Source organism: Silene latifolia, chromosome 7 (genome assembly GCF_048544455.1).
Source record: "Silene latifolia isolate original U9 population chromosome 7, ASM4854445v1, whole genome shotgun sequence".
Classification (NCBI taxonomy): Eukaryota; Viridiplantae; Streptophyta; class Magnoliopsida; order Caryophyllales; family Caryophyllaceae; genus Silene; species Silene latifolia.
In genome coordinates, this window is record NC_133532.1 from 6,744,251 (window position 1) to 6,761,914 (window position 17,664).

The window sequence follows — 17,664 nt, forward strand, 5'->3', positions numbered from 1 at the left end:
TGAAGTTGGTTCGAGGGTTGATAGCTTTAATCAAGCATTGGAAAGGTCAAGAAACGACGATGTTTCGACTATTATTGATGATATTAAACCTGATTTGTCGATGAGTAATGTAGGAATTGGATTAGATGATCTCGACTTTGACGACGTCTTTGATGAAAGCTTGGATGATCAATTTGGTTCTAATTTCAATTTCAATTTCGATTTTGGAGATTTGATTCCGGATACAAGTTTTTTGCAACACTTGGAAGTTAATTAGCGTATGAATTATAGTTAATTAGCGTATTTGTTTATTTTGTTATCGAAATTGTAGAAATATATAACCGGGTCTTGTATTCTTGTGTAGTAATCAAATTTATAAAATTATATTATGCTTTTTTGTACAATGGAGCTTTGATTATATGGTGGTTTGTTTGAAGTTGTTGGGATTAGTTTTTGCGGACGATGTTGTCGAACTATTTGAGTTTCGATTGTTTACATTGATGACAACTTTTCATAAAGCTTCTGTTGAAGATGTTCGTGTAGAATTTCTGTAAATTCTTCAATAGATTAGCTAACACAATTATTCATCTAGTATGAGACCGTCTCACTTACAACCAACTTGAATAATTACTGATAATTCATTCGTCACTCAAGTAAAATCATTTCGTATAAGCTTATAAGAGAAACAGAGCTTGCAATAAAGTACAACTCAACTTTAATTGATCAAATTAAGTACATATTCTAATTAAGGTAACTTCTTAAATACCGAGTACACTTAAACTTTAAACTTTCTGCAGATTGTCAACTTCTTAAATACCGATCTCAACTTGTTAAATACCGAGTAGATTGTCTCTATGATGCAGCGCCAGGGTCGCTAATAACGCCCAAGAAATCGTCTTTTATCGTACCGATGCAAAACTGTAGAAGGTTAAAATAAATTGGTAAGAGTTTATGAACACGAAACAGCATGATCATACCAACCAACTAGCTCAATGCTATGAAGTATGAATACTCGGGAACGTCCAAATTAGAATCAATCGATTATTAAACTCAACTATTCTAGACAGTGAAGCCAAAAAGACGAGATTTCTCGTGTAATCTCGACTCAGATTCTAATTCGCAATGTTATACTTCCCCTCCACATCAGTGTTTGACTTCTAACACTTGCGTTAGTTTTGTCACTACATTTTAAGGCTAGTTTGGAATAAACGTTAATTATTACTCGGACTAGGGTAATAGAAGCTTAAATATGGGAAATAGTTTCGGGGACGTAACTAACTATTTCTCCCTTGAAATGGTAACTATTACCCTCTTTTCCTACCCTTCATCTTTCTACTCGTACCATTTCTCTACATTCCTTCAATTTGACCTCTATTACTACGAGTAATAATTTACACTCAACCAATTTAACAAACCGACTATGTATGGTGACCTTCTGATTGTGAAGGCTACCACAACATATTAATCCAAACCCTGTAAGGTGGTCCGAACTCCTAACATTAGTGCAATAAGCCACTAAATTATACTTCTTATACACTTTGAGAAGACACTCCACCAAAGGACAAGTTTGTAGACGGAAAATTCTATCAATAGCCAACTACAACAATTGAACAGGACAATTCAAGGTTCTTAAAACAGGCTGAAAGGAAATTGTTAGAGCAACAAAACAGGCAACTGTTCTGCTTAGAGAGTGAGAAACATACAATTTCAGTGGCATCTACACGAGTACCAATAATCTTTAGCCGCACTTCACTATCCTTTTGAATTTTAACCTGCAAAAACCACCAAAAATCCCTCATAAGTACACGGTAAATCTACTAAGGCACAGTCTCATTCATAATGATCAAACAAACATTCAGGGAAATAAACAAATCTTACCGAGCCATCAGAAGTCGTGTAGTTTGCCGTGTCAGCAGATTGGAACTCCATATCATCTGGTATCAACTACACCATAAATTAACAAACAGCTTAGGGTTAGAATGGTAAATAATCAAAAAAGAAGCTCAATTAGGAGCCATGACACTCAATGTCGCCAAAACATAAATTAGTAGAAGCTTAAAGAAAGAGCGCTCACGTGATTAGATACAAAAATTTGCACAGGACCGGCCTCAGCGAAGAAACCCATCTGCCAAAATTCAACAAAAATCAATAAACTATTCAAAATCGGTAACATCAGTCACCAAAGACGATGAATGTAGTATCCGAATGGTAACATAATCAAAAAGGAAGTACCTTGTTAACCATGGTGACAACAGCTTCCAGAATCTCACCCTTGAAAGGTCTAAATACGACACATTTATACTTCACGGGGAATGTCACAAACCCTGTTCCATCCCTAATTAAACCTTTTCCTACATTCTCTATCCCCATTATCGCCACCACGAATCCATGGCGCCCACTGTTTTGATCAAATTAACACACATAACAATGTCAATAACATGAAATCAGCAAAATCGGAGAGGGTCGGAAAAGAAAGCTAATCCTGCAGAACAATGTCAATAACAGGAAAGCAAAAAACATGAAGGAAACTTAGAAACCCCCAATTAGGTTAACTGTATACTAGTAAATTGATTTATATTCGAAAATTAGGGTTTTTGAAATTAACAAAAAAGATTCCAAATTGAAAGGAAACCCAGAAAACCCAATTAGCTCAATTGTGTTCCCAATAGTTTAATTACCAAAAGTAACACAAGCAGAAGTTCAAAAATTAGGGTTTTGGAAAAGTAAGGAAAACCTCGGAACAATATCAATAACAAAAAAGAATCAAAATTGAAAGAAACCCCAGTAAACCCAATTAGTTCTATTGCGTTACCACTAATTTAATTATAAAAACTAGCACAGAAACAAAATTAGGGTTTATGGAAGAAAGGAAAAACAGCAGAGCAGTCTCAATAAGAACAAAAAATCAAAATTGGAAAGGAACCCAGAAAGCCCAATTAGATCAATTGTATTACTAATACTTTCATCAATTAAAAAACAAACGCTAGCAGAAATACAAAAATTAGGGTTTATCAAAACCTGCAAGTGCCTTCAACATCTTTCATGAGTTTAGAGACGAGTTTTTCGCGAAGACGAGCTCCGAAATGGCGAGGATGAAGCTGCATATTTCTTTCGAGGATTATGTGGAAGAACATTTTGATTTTCACTGATTAATTCGATTGATTGATTAATTTTGTCAGAATAATTTGATTGTGTGATGAGAGTAAAATTGTGTGATAAGACGGATTATAAGAGCGAAGAGATCCTTATATAGGGAGAAAATACAGAGGTGATCAAGCGGCCCGCCCAAGTGCCGCAGCCCGACCCGACCCGGCCCGGCCCATTTTTTGAAAGGCTTGCGTCTTTTATTTTGGCTAAAAGAAAGTCCATGGACCGGGTATGTGTCAAGCATTTGGCCCAACCCGGCTCAAAAAAATTCTCATGGTAGAACTATGGCAGATTAGACGTGGTACCTCTCATTTTAAGTTTCTACATATGGTACTCTGTATTTACGTTTTTGTTTCGCAGTATACCCTTGGCAGACTTCCGTTATAACACTGTTAGTATTATTGACTTATGATGCCTTTTTTTTATTATTTTTTTATTAAATGCACTAATCCTTATGTTATCTAACAAATAAACAAACTTCAACCCTAATATCACTCTTCCCCTTACCACCACACCATCACCACAAGACTCCGACAACCACCGCTCATCGCCGACACCGGAGCGCCGGCAGAGATCGTGCGCGCCTCCTTGTATTCCGCCCATCACCATATCAGCCACTATTATCATCTTACTTTTCTCCCGCCATCATAATCTCCACCTTCCCAAGAAACACCATTAGATTCGACCACATCGACACAAATCCGACCACTCTTTCCCTTTCCCGGCGAGTCACTCTTGCGTGTTGTCGCCGTCTATAAGCCCACCTCAGACCACATATCCTTTCTCCATCGAGTTAGTTATTTTAAGCTCTAAAAAAATATGATTTTAATTTTAGATCTACAAAAAAATGGAATACAAATTTTAAGAAGTAATTGTGATAATGGCTTTGATAGATGATTTTGAGTCGGGAATTGTCTTTGTAGGCCAAATTTGAGTATAGTGGCGGGAAATTGTGGTTGGGTATGTCGAATGGCCTGGGTTGATGTGGTTGTGATAAGGATTTTGAGTGGTAAAAGTGGGTCTCGACCCGGCCCATGATCAGCTCTAGGAGAAATAAGGGAAATTCTTCCCACTTGGTTTTGGAAAGGAATCCATAAAATAAAGTATTTATCGTTTTGGGTTGGTTTTGAAAGTTGATGGGGCATATTCTGCACCCGCTGACCAAGTCAACACATTGAGCAAGGTCAAGGACATCCACAACAAGTCAACGACCTAGACAGCCTAACCGACGCAGCGACTGTCCAGGTCCTTTACGAGACAACTAGACAGCCGGGGCACACATCCGCGAACTCATATCCAAGACCCCTCGGTGGTGAGCCAACAGGGCCCGTCGGCCTGCCATGGGTCCCTCGGCCGAGGGTAGATCAGTCTTTCCACCTGCTAGCCACTTGGCCACTTGGCCACTACGTGACAAAAGGTGAAAGTCTATAAATACTCCTCTACTCTCATTGAGTAGAGGATCCACAATTGAACCTAAGAATCACTATTCATCTGGTAACATCTTCCTTATCTCTCTACAACATATACTTAGCCAAGTAACATACAACTTAGTCCATTTGAGTTTACTGACTTGAGCGTCGAAGTGAGTGCGCTTGGCACAAAGCCAAGCCCTCAGTTCGCTCATTGTTGCAGGAGAGGCCGAGGAGAACAATCAAGGCGAGGAAGATTCAACCAAAGACGTCATCTTACGAGCGCGGGTGGTAAACAAACTTGCTCTGGAATTACACCTGGAACAATTGGCGCCGTCTGTGGGGAAGATACTAGAAGCTAGTCACATTCATTCCCAAACAAAAAAAACCCCACCCAAAAAGCTAAGAAGATGTCGAAACAACAAGAGGTATTCGTAACTGACGAAACCGAACCCTACCAAGATGATACCGTCCACAATTCTGGTGTTGCGCAGCCCTCCACCGGCCTAGTAATTCAGCCGGAATACGGGATGCCAATAATGCCAGATACGCCGCTATCCACCGACCAGATCACCATCATGGGACATGTGGTCGAAGCAGCAAAACTGAGGCTGCTTCTGGAACTAATAAGTAGTGCGCCGGCTCACACTGTCACACCGACAAGAGCGGCGGAACCCGTCCGGGAGACCAGGGCCCAGAATGTGACTCCAAGAGACTTGAACGAAGCTAACGGAAGAAGCGGCCCTGTCAAGACGCGGAGGAGCCCGGGCGCTAGTGGCGGACCTAAGCCCTTCCCGCACTCACGGGAGGACGTCGTCGCGCGCCGCCGACGAGGCATTCCCCAGAGGAGTGAAAGAAGTCCGACTTATCTAAGTCGGAGAAGAAGCCCGACTTACCAGAGTCGGGGAAGAAGCCCGACTCACCGGAGTCGGGGAAGGAGTCCGACTCACCAGAGTCGGAGAAAAAGCCCCTCCCGCCACGGGGGGAGGAGCCGGACTAGGGGTGCGAGGAGTCGATCGCCGCGTATCGTACGACACACGGTCAGACAGCCTCTCAGCGCCTACGTCCTGGATACCCCGGTGCCGACTAAGCTAAAGTTGCCACCCATAGCATACAAAGGGGAAGGCGACCCAACCGATCACGTTGAGGCCTACGAGTCTCACATGTCGGTATGGGAGCAACCCGACGAGGTTTGGTGCCGAGTCTTCCCAACAACACTGCATGGGATGGCGCAAAGTTGGTACAAGGGGCTACCCGACGGGTCGGTATACTGTTACGCCGACCTAAAGGACACTTTCCTGGCCCAAGACTCTTGCAACAAGAGGAGAGCGTCGAGACATCGGACCTCCCGACTATCAAACGGGAGGGAGGCGAATCTCTCCGGAGTTACGTGAAGAGGTTCGACGCCAAGGTTCGGCGCCAGATCCGTGAGTGAACAATGAAATGGGCGACCTTCGCGCCGATGAAAGGCCTCCCAAGAGGGGACCTAAAAAATGAGCTCATCAGTGCGTGCGGCCTGAACCGGAGTCCGCCAGAAAATGGCCGATCGACCATAAAAGTAGAGGACTACCACAAAACCCGGGTAGGCTCAGCCGAGGTAGGACACTCAAAAAGAAAGAGCCGCCGGGAGGACAACCTGGACGAAGGACGTCGTGACTATAATAGGTCACGGCCTGACAAATCTGTCAGGAAGCAGAGCTCGGCGGGCGCCGGGGGGAGGTCGGGAACATACTACCCGAAGCAGTACAACGAGCACACCCCCTAGTCGTGCCCGCCGCCGAGGTCTTCGCCCTGAGCAAGAGCGAGGGCCAGAAGTGGGAAAGGCCCCCCAAACCAAAGGGAGACGGTGACACGAGTCAGTATTGTGAATACCACGGCCACACCGGTCACCATACTGACGACTGCCGGCATCTGAAGAATGCCATTGAAGAGCTTATCCGGAAGGGGAGCCTCGGCAAGTATGTTGCCAAAGATCAAAAGATTGATGCCGGCGGCTCGAATAAGAAATCCGTCTTTGAACGGATAGGTGTAATCCATGTTGTCATCGGGGGCAACGAGAACGGTGGGTCCGCTCATGGGCACAAACGGTATTTAAACGAGTTGTATCAAGCCATCAACTTTATGCCCAAGACAGCGGCCACCACTTCCAACATCCCCGATATGACCATTGGGAAGAAGGACTACGGGGGAGTCATCGCCCCGCACAGCGACCCACTAGTAGTCCACTTGGACATATCCAATCACCTGATCAAGAGGTGCCTGATTGACACAGGCGCCTACACGAACATTATGTTCAGGGAATGCTTCCTAGGACTCGGCTCGAAGATCGAAGACTTGAGCCCCCGCACCAATCCATTGTATAGCTTCTCGGGGCCGGCCTGGTACCCCGGGATCGATCGGGTTCGGACATGTTCGGCGAGGGGAATGCGGCCAAGAATGTCCTATCGGAGTTCGTGGTCATTGACGGCTCGTCCGCTTTATAACGTCCTCATAGGCCGAGTCACTCCGAGCGAGGCGCACGCAGTGATGTCCATCCGGCCCCGACACCGATGTATGTCTCGGACCGGGGAAGCGCATAAGCTCGTCTCCAAGAACGAGAAGGACGAGGTGGTCAACACCGGATATCCGCCGAGGGTGCAACATGCAATCCCTCAAAGTGGCAAAACAATGAGAGAAGGGGAAGAGCCCATCCTTGCAGCAGGAGGAAGACCCGATGAATACCAACGTCGGCATGGTTGGAGGAACCCCGACCGACCAAGAAGAACCACATCCCGGCATATGGGAAATAACTACTGACGGGCCCCCTACAGCGAACAGCTCGGGAGCCGGCATCCTTATCACCGGCCCAAGCGGGAACGTGTCCAAGCACCCCTTAAAACTTATCTCCTCGGCCTCAAACAACGGGTCCGATTACGAGACGGTGGTAAAAACATGCTCACTATTGGTGGCCAACCAAGTCAGGGAAGAGTATAAGGCCCGAAACGATGGGATGGGAAGATACCTGGAAAGGATAAAAGCCGACACCGCCAGATTAGAATCTTTCCAGATACAGTACATTCACAGGTCCGACGCTCTCTCAAGACACACCGGCTGACAGACATGGAGGGTGCGCCTTTAATACACCATTGGGACGGGCAATCTCGGAAAAATCTTGTATAGCGGCGGAGGTGCCCGAAACAACTGTGGGCACCCCGACGCATGTTATTTCTAATGAAGAATGGTCCCAAGTTTTCCATCAAAGTGTTCATTTCCCCCCATAGTCACTATCAAGAAGCAGGCATCGTCGCAGTCACCCCAAGAAGTAGACGCTACGGCAGTCACCCTAAGAGGTAGACGCCGCAGCAGTCACTCCAAGTGGTAGACGCCACGGCAGTCACTATCAAGAAGCAGGCGTCGTCGCAGTCACCCCAAGAAGTAGACGCTACGGCAGTCACCCTAAGAGGTAGACGCCGCAGCAGTCACTCCAAGCGGTAGACGCCACGGCAGCCACGCCAAGAAGCAGATAGGCCAAAAACCTCGATTACCCCAGCTTTAAGCCGGGAGCAACGGGGAAATGAGCCCACATCTCCACATATGTACACAGCGGATAGAGCCAAAACCTTGATCACCTCGGCTAATTAAGACCAAGAGTGACGGGGGAACGAGCCAATATGCTAACATGTGTGCAACAGCAGTCAAAACGTAAACTCCGTTGCCCTCGGCAAATTAAGACCGGGAAGAGACGAGTAAAACGCGACTTGCCCTCGGCAAATTAAGACCGAACTTAAGACGTTAAACACAGTTGAGATACGCATTCTAAACCACCTCGGCCCGGCCGAAGGTAAAAAGAAGCGCTCAATTAAATAACGCAAGAAGATAAGTGAAGAGCGGTGATCAAAACCCCGGCCAAGGCCGAAGGCCAAAAAGCAAACTTCATTGGACATAATTGCAAGGAGAATACAGACGACGGCCGTCCCCATAGGGATAAGCCAAAACTCTACCTACCAAAGTGTTACGAAATACAGGGAAAAAGAAAGCAAAAGGTTACAGACTTGTAATTTGAAGCGCCAAAAGATGGGACGGGGAGAAAAGGCCTAATAATTGGCCCCCGAACAGCCTAAAGCTATCCGAGATGTCGGGTGAGCCCGGTGACGACCGCCCGTCTCCCTATGCCTGTTGCTGCCCGCCATCGGTGGGGTTAGCAAAGATCGCCCTTGGTGGATGAATCGGGAGCTTCCTTGGTAGCCCCGACCTCGGTCTCAGCCTTCTTGACAACCTCGGCCTCAGCCTCAGCTTCCTTGGCCGCGTTAGCATCCTCAGCAACTATCGCCTTCCCTGCGGCCTCATCTTCCTCCCTCTTCACCCTTGCTTCCTCCTTGGCCTTCTCCTCCGCAGCCTTCTCCTTGGCCTCGAGCTTGTCATCAAACAGCTCGTCATATTTCCCCCACGGAAAGGAGCCATCAAGAGGAAAGAGCTCCCCAATTGTTTCCCTGGCGGCTTCTTCGGCCGGGTCCCGTGTGGGTGCACATGTTAGGAAGGACAACGGTTTGGAGCATCTCAATGTCCTTCTCCCTCCGGGCAATAACGGCGTCCCTATTCCGGATCACCTTCCCCGGGCCTTATACCCGGACCTCGGCTCTTGGTAGCTCTTAGCATTGAGGTCGGCGAGCCTCGAGAGTGGTCACGCTCCTCAAAGAGACCTAGCGGCATTGCCATCCGCAGCCTCGACCTTGGCCTTTTCAACAACTAGTGCCTTTTCGGCGTCCTCCCGAAACTTTCGTTCAGCGAGGACCGCCTTTTCGGCCTCAACCTTGGCCCTACAAGCTTCCTCTTTCGCAGCAGCAAGCTCAGACTGGAGCTGCTCAAGCTGAGGCGCAGCCTCAGCCATGGCCTGAGCCTGCTCCACAACGAGGTTACCGGCCACCTCGGCCCACTTTGACAACAACTTAACCAAGCTTAGGCCCTCCGACCTAACCTGGAGTGGGGTGGACTTCGGGAAGGATGTGACAACGGCGGCATCTTGGCCACTTGCCTGCGCAGTTTTCTTCTCGGCATGCCGCTCGACAGTGTGACCCGTAGACGGCGGCGGTTGATCTACAAAAAATCCAATCAAGGCATCTGTGTCAACATACATAGACATACCAGAGAGCCCGTCATCAGGAACGCCTAATGAGCCGGCTAAATCTGAGCCACAGGTTAGATCGGTACCAGAGGGCTTGGCCTTCTTGGTCGGATGCCCTTTATCCTTGCCGACCTCGGCGGCAGCGGCAGTAGCAGCAGAGGCGTCAGTGGCAGGGGTAGGCTCTTTCCTCTTACGAACATGAGGAGATCCCTCTGCATCGGAGTCCTCCCCAGCAATAACATCAATGACTTCCACCGTCCCTTTTTTGATCGAAGGAATGGGAGGCGGGATCGATGTCGACGCCGTCACCGCCGATTTCTTTGTTTTCCGCGTTCGGCGCGGCATATTACCAATAACCGTCGCCGAGCCGCCTCGGCATTTAAGCCTTTGTTGCTGATCCATGAGATCATTCGGCGGCGTTCTGCGGTCACGAGCCAGAGCCTTAGGGTGCTTATCAACAACTGACTTGTCTGCAGCAAGCCCCATTCTCCTAAGGATATCCTCCGACAGGTCCGGGCCAAAATGGTCTGCAAAAGAAGCAAAGCAACAGTTAAGTGGAAGGAATGAAATCAAAGTTCAAGAAACATGAACATTTAAAAATGACGAGAAAGGGCCTCACACCGACCCCACTCACCCCGTGCTAGGGCCGGTATGAGGCCGAAATGTGACGGAGCATCCTGGAGAATGATCTCGCGTCGGAGGAATCCATCCTTCGGCAACCCATCATCTCCCACCTCAGCTTGACTTCATCGCCCGCTCCTCATCGGCGTTAAGAGGGACCTTGCTGGCATCCATCTTAAGCTTACTTGGGGTGACCCATCTGTCACGCTCCGCCTTAGTCTCACACCGCAAATTGACTTGGTCTTTGGAAGGACCGGGGCAAGGGATATTCCTCGGAACCTCAACAAACACCCACCGATCTTTCCGGCCCTTGCAGGAAGAAAGCTTTTCAACGGAGACGTAACCCGCTCCGTCACGCACGTGTACCATCCGACGCGACCAGGAAACGACGGTCGAAGGTGGTGAAGCCGACGAAATAAATTAACCGTCGGAACCTCCCCTAAAGAGACAAAGCCGACTATGGTCCTAACGCCAACGGGTGCGGTTGGGCCACGGCAAGCAACGTTCATGGCTCTAATAATGGCCATAACGTATTCATTCAGAGGAAACCGGAGCCCATACTCCAGGTGTCTAATGTACACGCCGATGTAGCCCTTGGGAGGGCAACAGACCGCCTGTTCGACCCCGGGAATGACGATACTATACCCCCTGCCAAAGTAGAAGTGACGCGCGAAAGCGTCGGGACCAAACAGTGGCAAATTTATGGGTCCAAGCGCGGTTAGGGCGGGCCTTACGAGCATCGCCGTGATCCTCGATATACGGCCTCCCTCATTAGGATGAGCCCCTTCGGCATCATCATCTTCCTCATCCTCCCAACCCTCCAAAACTTCGGATTAACCGGGAGAAAGAGGCCTAGGACCCCTAGACCTTATCGGGATAGCCTCCAGTATCTCCTCTTCATTAAGACGCGACGGGAACCCCGGCGCACGACTACTAGGCCGGCGTCGCAGAAGACATGGCAAGCAACAATTATTTAACAAAGAAAAGATCGAGAATTTGATTGTTTACCTTGGAAAAAGGGTTACGCCGAGTAGAAGTTTGAAGGCTAGAGAGAAGTTCCGTCAATGAGAGTTTAAGCAAGAAGGAAATTTTAGAGAAAATTAAATTGAGGGCCAATTTCAGGGGCTAACTACCATATTTATAGGAAAAAGCCCATGAAGAAAGACCAATCAGGGCACAGCCGATGAAACGTCAGCCAATCAGCGAACAGACACGTGTCAGACATGCGACCACGGAATGTCAATCGTTGCAACAGTTGAACGTCAATCAATGCAACAGTAATCAAGCTTCTTCAACACGCCCCTTCATATCTCTGCCTATTCATCTCCCTCGGCAAATTCCTAAGTATCTGTTCTCCGCCGGCCACATGATCAACCGAGCTTGGCAGCACCGGCCGAGGCAATCAAAGCACACCGGCACTCTCAACCTCGGGTCCACCAGCCACCGCCATCTTCTCTTCCACACTTGATGTCCATTACACATCCATGTGGAGGGGGGATATGGTACGGCCTGTGCACGAAAGTAAGCCGAGGGAGAAGAAGCCGGGGATTTAAAATTCGTTTCTTACGCAGAATATACGCTCAACATACATCGGAGTCCATACCACAAAGATAGACTACGCTGGGGCAAATTGATGGGGCATATTCTCGCACCCGTGACCAAGTCAACACATTGAGCAAGGTCAAGGACATCCACAACAAGTCAACGACCTAAACTGACCCTAACCGACGCGGCCTGTCTAGGTCCCGCCGAGACAACTAGAAAATGGGGCACACATCCGCGAACTCATATCCAAGACCCCTCGGTGGTGAGCCAACAGGGCCCGTCGGCCTGCCATGGGTCCCTCGGCCGAGGGTAGATCAGTCTTTCCACCTGCTAGCCACTTGGCCACTTGGCCACTACGTGACAAAAGGTGAAAGTCTATAAATACTCCTCTACTCTCATTGAGTAGAGGATCCACAATTGAACCTAAGAATCACTATTCATCTGGTAACATCTTCCTTATCTCTCTACAACATATACTTAGCCAAGTAACATACAACTTAGTCCATTTGAGTTTACTGACTTGAGCGTCGGAGTGAGTACGCTTGGCACAAAGCCAAGCCCTCAGTTCGCTCATTGTTGCAGGAGAGGCCGAGGAGAACAATCAAGGCGAGGAAGATTCAACCAAAGACGTCATCTTACGAGCGCGGGTGGTAAACAAACTTGCTCTGGAATTACACCCGGAACAAAAGTATTTGTCAAAATGATGTCCACGTAGGTTCGGGTTTTCAAAACCTGGAAAACGGGATAAACACGCCAATGTTAATGGCGTGTTTCAAGTGAGTATGAAATCTATAAATATTATTAAAAGGCTAGACATTAAACGCCACGTAGACAAATGTGACATGGCAACAATTAATTGTGACGTAGCAAAATATAGTCCACGTGGAAATACTAGCATAGTAGTACACATGAAAAAAAAAAAAAAAATTATCAATTCCACATTTAAAAGTTACTCTCATAATTAATGGTAACAAACTAAATCTATAAATATTATTAAAAGGCTAGACATTAAACGCCACGTAGACAAATGTGACATGGCAACAATTAATTGTGACGTAGCAAAATATAGTCCACGTGGAAATACTAGCATAGTAGTACACATGAAAAAAAAAAAAAAAAAAAAATTATCAATTCCACATTTAAAAGTTACTCTCATAATTAATGGTAACAAACTAAATTTAGATAATTTTAATTTCATAGGATAATTTTTAAATCACTCTCATGCAAAGTGGATTTAATAATAATAATAATCTATAAATATAATTAAAAGGTAAGGCAAACTATCAACCATCAACTATATGTCTTATTTTAATTTCATAAGATAATTTATAAACCACTCGCATGCAAACCTTTTACATTACATTTCTCCTTGCTCCATATTTATGTATGTAAAATCAATAACTTTATAATCTAAATACAAAATCTATATATCTAACTTAAAGGCATGCTAAATTACCTATCGTAATCTACATGTTATATCTATACAATAATATAAAAAGGCTACCTTGAACATATGTATAAGACATGCGACAGCGTAGAATCACTAAGAAATTTTCATTTGATAATATATATGTGACTAATTAATAATATTCATTCATAGAATTAAGATAGAATACTTATTATCACGTTTATGACCCCTTATTCATCTCTAACTCTTCATTTTCTCTTTAGCTCTTCCTTTTCCTTTTTGATGATTCCTTTCTCCCCCTAAAATTTAACTCCTTATTTGATGCTAAGTTACTATAAAAAAAGTCTTTAAAATAAGCACTTTGATTTTTTACCCTCTTTTTCTAACCTTTTGACATATTTATATGTTATTGAAACTTCCATTGCATATAATTTTTATTAATCATTTGCATTTGTGAAAAAAAATAAAGTTATATCATACATAAGATTTGTATTTTATTTGGTATGAGTATTGTTCAAATAACTTTTATTGATGTCAATTTGTATTTCTCACCTTGATTTATTTTTGCAGATGGAATGGTACAATTTTCTTATTATTGCAAAGTTGGATTGTGCAGTTAATTACGTTATACAAAAGGTATGTTCTACGAGTTTTGTTTATGTAATTTATATGAGCTTGTTGTAAAATGCACTGTTTTTTGTAGTTTATCCACTAATATCGCTTTGTGGTAAATTTATTTTATACTATCTTTATGTAAACCCTCTTACGAGATTAATTGAATTACCGTTAAATGTATGTTTGTTTCTTATTCTATCTTGTAGCTGATGATTCCTTTGTCTTCTCATAATATTAACATAGTGTGTTAAAAAAAATACATGGGAAATGTGTAGGCAACAGAAGGATTTAGTTGAACAAAAACTTGATATCCGTCCTTGAACCATGTTCTAATGATATTAAAACTTATTTGGTACGTAATTGTCTCACTTGATATAAAAACAAAACATTTTCAGTTTTTAGTTCGAATTTAGAGGATCTTAGTAAATTGTTTTTTTTTTATAACTCTGTTTTTGTAAAAAAAAAAAAAAAATACAATATAGTAAAACTTATTTGGTACGTAATTGTCTCACTTGATATAAAAACAAAACATTTTCAGTTTTTAGTTCGAATTTAGAGGATCTTAGTAAATTGTTTTTTTTTTATAACTCTGTTTTTGTAAAAAAAAAATACAATATAGTTAAAAGGCTATTTAAAACATCTAATTTTAATTCACATGTCATTTTTATACTGCTTAATATTAAGGCTACATCAGACTTATTTATTAAAATTCTTCATAATATTTACTAATATTTTTTGATGGAAATCATAATACCGATCATGATTTAAATTATAAAAATTAATTAACAATTTACTCTCATCATTTAAATCGTACAATTTGTCCATCTAACTCTTCATTAACCATAGAGATAGTAGTTAAAAGGTCTTATATGTAGTAAATAAAAAGTCTAATAATTTGGATTATAAAGCTACTAATAATATTTTTTAGTGGAAACCATAAGATCATGTACTAAAATTACAAAAGTAAATTAAGAATTTACTCTCATTATTTAAAATTTTAAATCGTAAAATTTATCCATATAATTCCTCATTAGTAATAAAGATAGTAACTAAAAGGTCTTATATGTGGTAAATGAAAAATCCAATAACTTGGATTATAAAGCTTCACAATTTCTCATATTGTTACTTTTGATTTATTTCAAAAACATCTTAAATATTGTAATTAGCACACTTGCGAAAAAGTGAAAAATAAGGTGTATATGTGCATGTGATTCAAAAGTTCATAGTCTTCTTAAAAGTACTCCAGATTTCTATCTTTTAAGATTTTATAATTTTAAACGTTTAATAAGTTGTATAGTTAGTTTTATAATTAAGATAATGCTTATTTAATTTTAATTTTAACTATCTCAATTTATTATTATTGATTGTGAGGAGGCTATTAAAAAGTGGAGATTACTTGTTTGAATCTAAATGTGAAAAACGAAAACATATTTTTTACTCTTTTAGTTGGCTTACGAAGCATTACCATTCATCATCGGCAAAATTCTCTATTTTACATGTATATTTTGATAAAAATTATAGATTTTGAGGAAAAGTTAAATTAATAATATCTATTTAACTTTCTTAAAAAACCTAATCAGATATGTAACCACGATCTTGGAGTGCTTTGTTTATAGACCTAACGGCGCAGCCGTTTTTAGCTTAATTATTTATGACGTACATCATAAATATATAAAAATAACAAATTTGTAAAAAATTTAAACAAACATTTATAGTTATAAATTTAGCTACATTAAATTGTTGACTACAAAATATTCATGAATAATATTAACATGTATTAAAATATATAGAAATAAAATTCAAATTAAAACTTCTATCTATATTACTATGATCATGAAAAATAATATAAAAGAAGTAATATTTACAAATGTTTGGTTTATAGCTTATTCGCGATAAAAAAAATATTTTATATTTTAGTTACAGGTGGATGTCAACAAAAACAAATAAATGGGACAAATAGCACAAGTCCGCGATTTTCGCGGGTACAAAACTAGTGTTTAATTAAAAATGAGGTTATATTAAAGTATAAGATAGAGAGCATAAATGAGAAATTTGTTATTGTAAATTTAGAATCTTATCTTTATTAATAAAATATCATTTAAAGAGTAGAGAATGAACCACGTCATCAATTAAGTGTGCACATTTAGTAAATAAAAAATAGAAAAAGCAAAGTACAATTCTATTTGCGTGCATAGGACGCGGATAAATTAGAGTCACAAAATAGAGTGTGAAGTTCACTTGACTAAAAAAAACGTGAAATGAGGAACAAAGTAGAGGTGATCATGGGCTGGGCCAGTGCGGGTTTGGGCCGGGCCGTTCTAATAAAAACGGCCGATTTGTATGGGCCGGGCCGGGTCGGGCCAAATATGTGGGCTTATTTGGCAAGCCCAAATCCGGCCCTTATGGGCTAATTCGGGCTTTTGGGCCTAAATGGGCTTTTCATGCCCTAAAATTAACGACCTACATTAAAAAATAATTAGCATAATATCTTCAATTACTATAAAAACATACGTAGTTTATAAAGTTGTACAAAATATGACGAAATACTTATGAATTGCTCTCCAAAATAAAATAAACACAAACACCGCCACTTTAGAATGCTTAATCATGCATTCGTGATATGATTTATGTTATTACACATTGTTTTATAAATCTAAAAAAATATACTTGAATTTTTAAAAAGTTGTTTATAACTTCAACACTATTTTAATAGGCTTTATAAGAAAAAAAATTCATTAATTAATAAAGGATTAATTAATGAGAATAATCCATACTATGAGTGACCTTCTTACATTAATCCAAACTATACATTAACCCACTTTAATCCTAACTATCCCTATACCCTTCTCTAATTGCACTTGTCTAATCTTTTACCTACTAAAACCGGTAATGTGCACCATTTTTTTATTTAAAGAATCAGCTTTCTTCTTCTTCTTTGTAACAATCTTCTTTCACCCTAATTCTTCCTGTTCTTTCCCCATTATTGGTTCTTCACTTCTTCCCCTTCTTAATTTTTTTTCCAAATAACCATCCTCATCTTAGGTGAAATAACAAGGGTATATGCATTACAAGGATGCCAAGTTTGGAGTTGACAGAATAATTAAGCAAGTAGGCAATTGTTCTTGTTGTATTTGTATTATGCGCAAATGATTAATCCAATATCGCAATAAGAATAAGAAAAAAGAGTAATAAAGACATTATAATTATATGCATAATAGCAATAGAGGTAGCCCCCACGAGATCCCCGATCACACTTAATGAAATGCACGGCAGTCTTAATGAGATTAGAACAACCCAACAAATTAAAACAACCCATCAAACTAGGATGGTGACACGTGCACTATCAGCGAGTCAACGACAAACCGGTGTGTCAGAGCCAGGCCTATACCGCTAGATCGATTGAAGAGAAGAGCAGAGGGCGAATTCAATTCGGCACCGCATCGGAACTGAACAACTTACGGCAGCCATGGTGGAGCTTGAATGGTGAAAGTAATGGTGTTTGCTGATGAATTTTGATGCCACCATTCATTATAAATATTGAGGAAAGAGAAGAAGAAAATGGACAGATTAATTTATGTGAGTGAAGAGAAGAAGAGAATGGAGAAAATTCATGGTAAAGACTGAAAAAGGATAAGGAAGTAAGGTGTGTTAGTGTAGAAGGAGGAAAGAAAATTCAATTCATATAACATGGGGTTTACCTGTTCTTAGGTAGTCGGTCAGTTGGGTGCAATGTGGGAAGGATGAAGGATAGTTGGGATTATAGAAGGTTAAAATATAGTATGGAGTAATATAAGAAGGACCCTTATAGTTTGGATTATTCTCATTAATTAATCCATTAA

At 42.1% G+C, this 17,664-nt stretch overlaps 2 protein-coding genes across 2 annotated transcripts in view; one reads left to right on the forward strand and one right to left on the reverse strand.

The window, feature by feature from the left end:
• LOC141591545 (tropinone reductase homolog At5g06060-like) overlaps positions 1–17,664 on the forward strand; it is a 106,066-nt gene that overhangs the window by 25,580 nt on the left and 62,822 nt on the right. The gene's annotated exons all lie outside the window — the stretch shown is intronic.
• LOC141591548 (DNA-directed RNA polymerase II subunit RPB7) lies at positions 525–3,201 on the reverse strand. The gene is made up of 6 exons (XM_074411926.1): positions 2,998–3,201; positions 2,212–2,377; positions 2,054–2,104; positions 1,858–1,923; positions 1,683–1,751; positions 525–897 (listed from the first exon to the last, which is right to left on the reverse strand). Exons 1-6 carry the CDS (start codon positions 3,111–3,113, stop codon positions 832–834), a joined length of 534 nt encoding a protein of 177 aa, XP_074268027.1. The 5' UTR covers positions 3,114–3,201; the 3' UTR covers positions 525–831.

What these genes read in the sequence shown, in the direction of transcription:
- LOC141591548 (XM_074411926.1), bottom strand. Translation starts at nt 3,113, where the DNA reads ATGTTCTTCCACATAATCCTCGAAAGAAATATGCAGCTTCATCCTCGC. An exon ending in TTGTCACCATGGTTAACAAG is followed by an intron (nt 2,105 to 2,211) that starts GTACTTCCTTTT and finishes GAATTTTGGCAG; the next exon opens with ATGGGTTTCTTCGCTGAGGC. An exon ending in ACACGACTTCTGATGGCTCG is followed by an intron (nt 1,752 to 1,857) that starts GTAAGATTTGTT and finishes TGGTTTTTGCAG; the next exon opens with GTTAAAATTCAAAAGGATAG.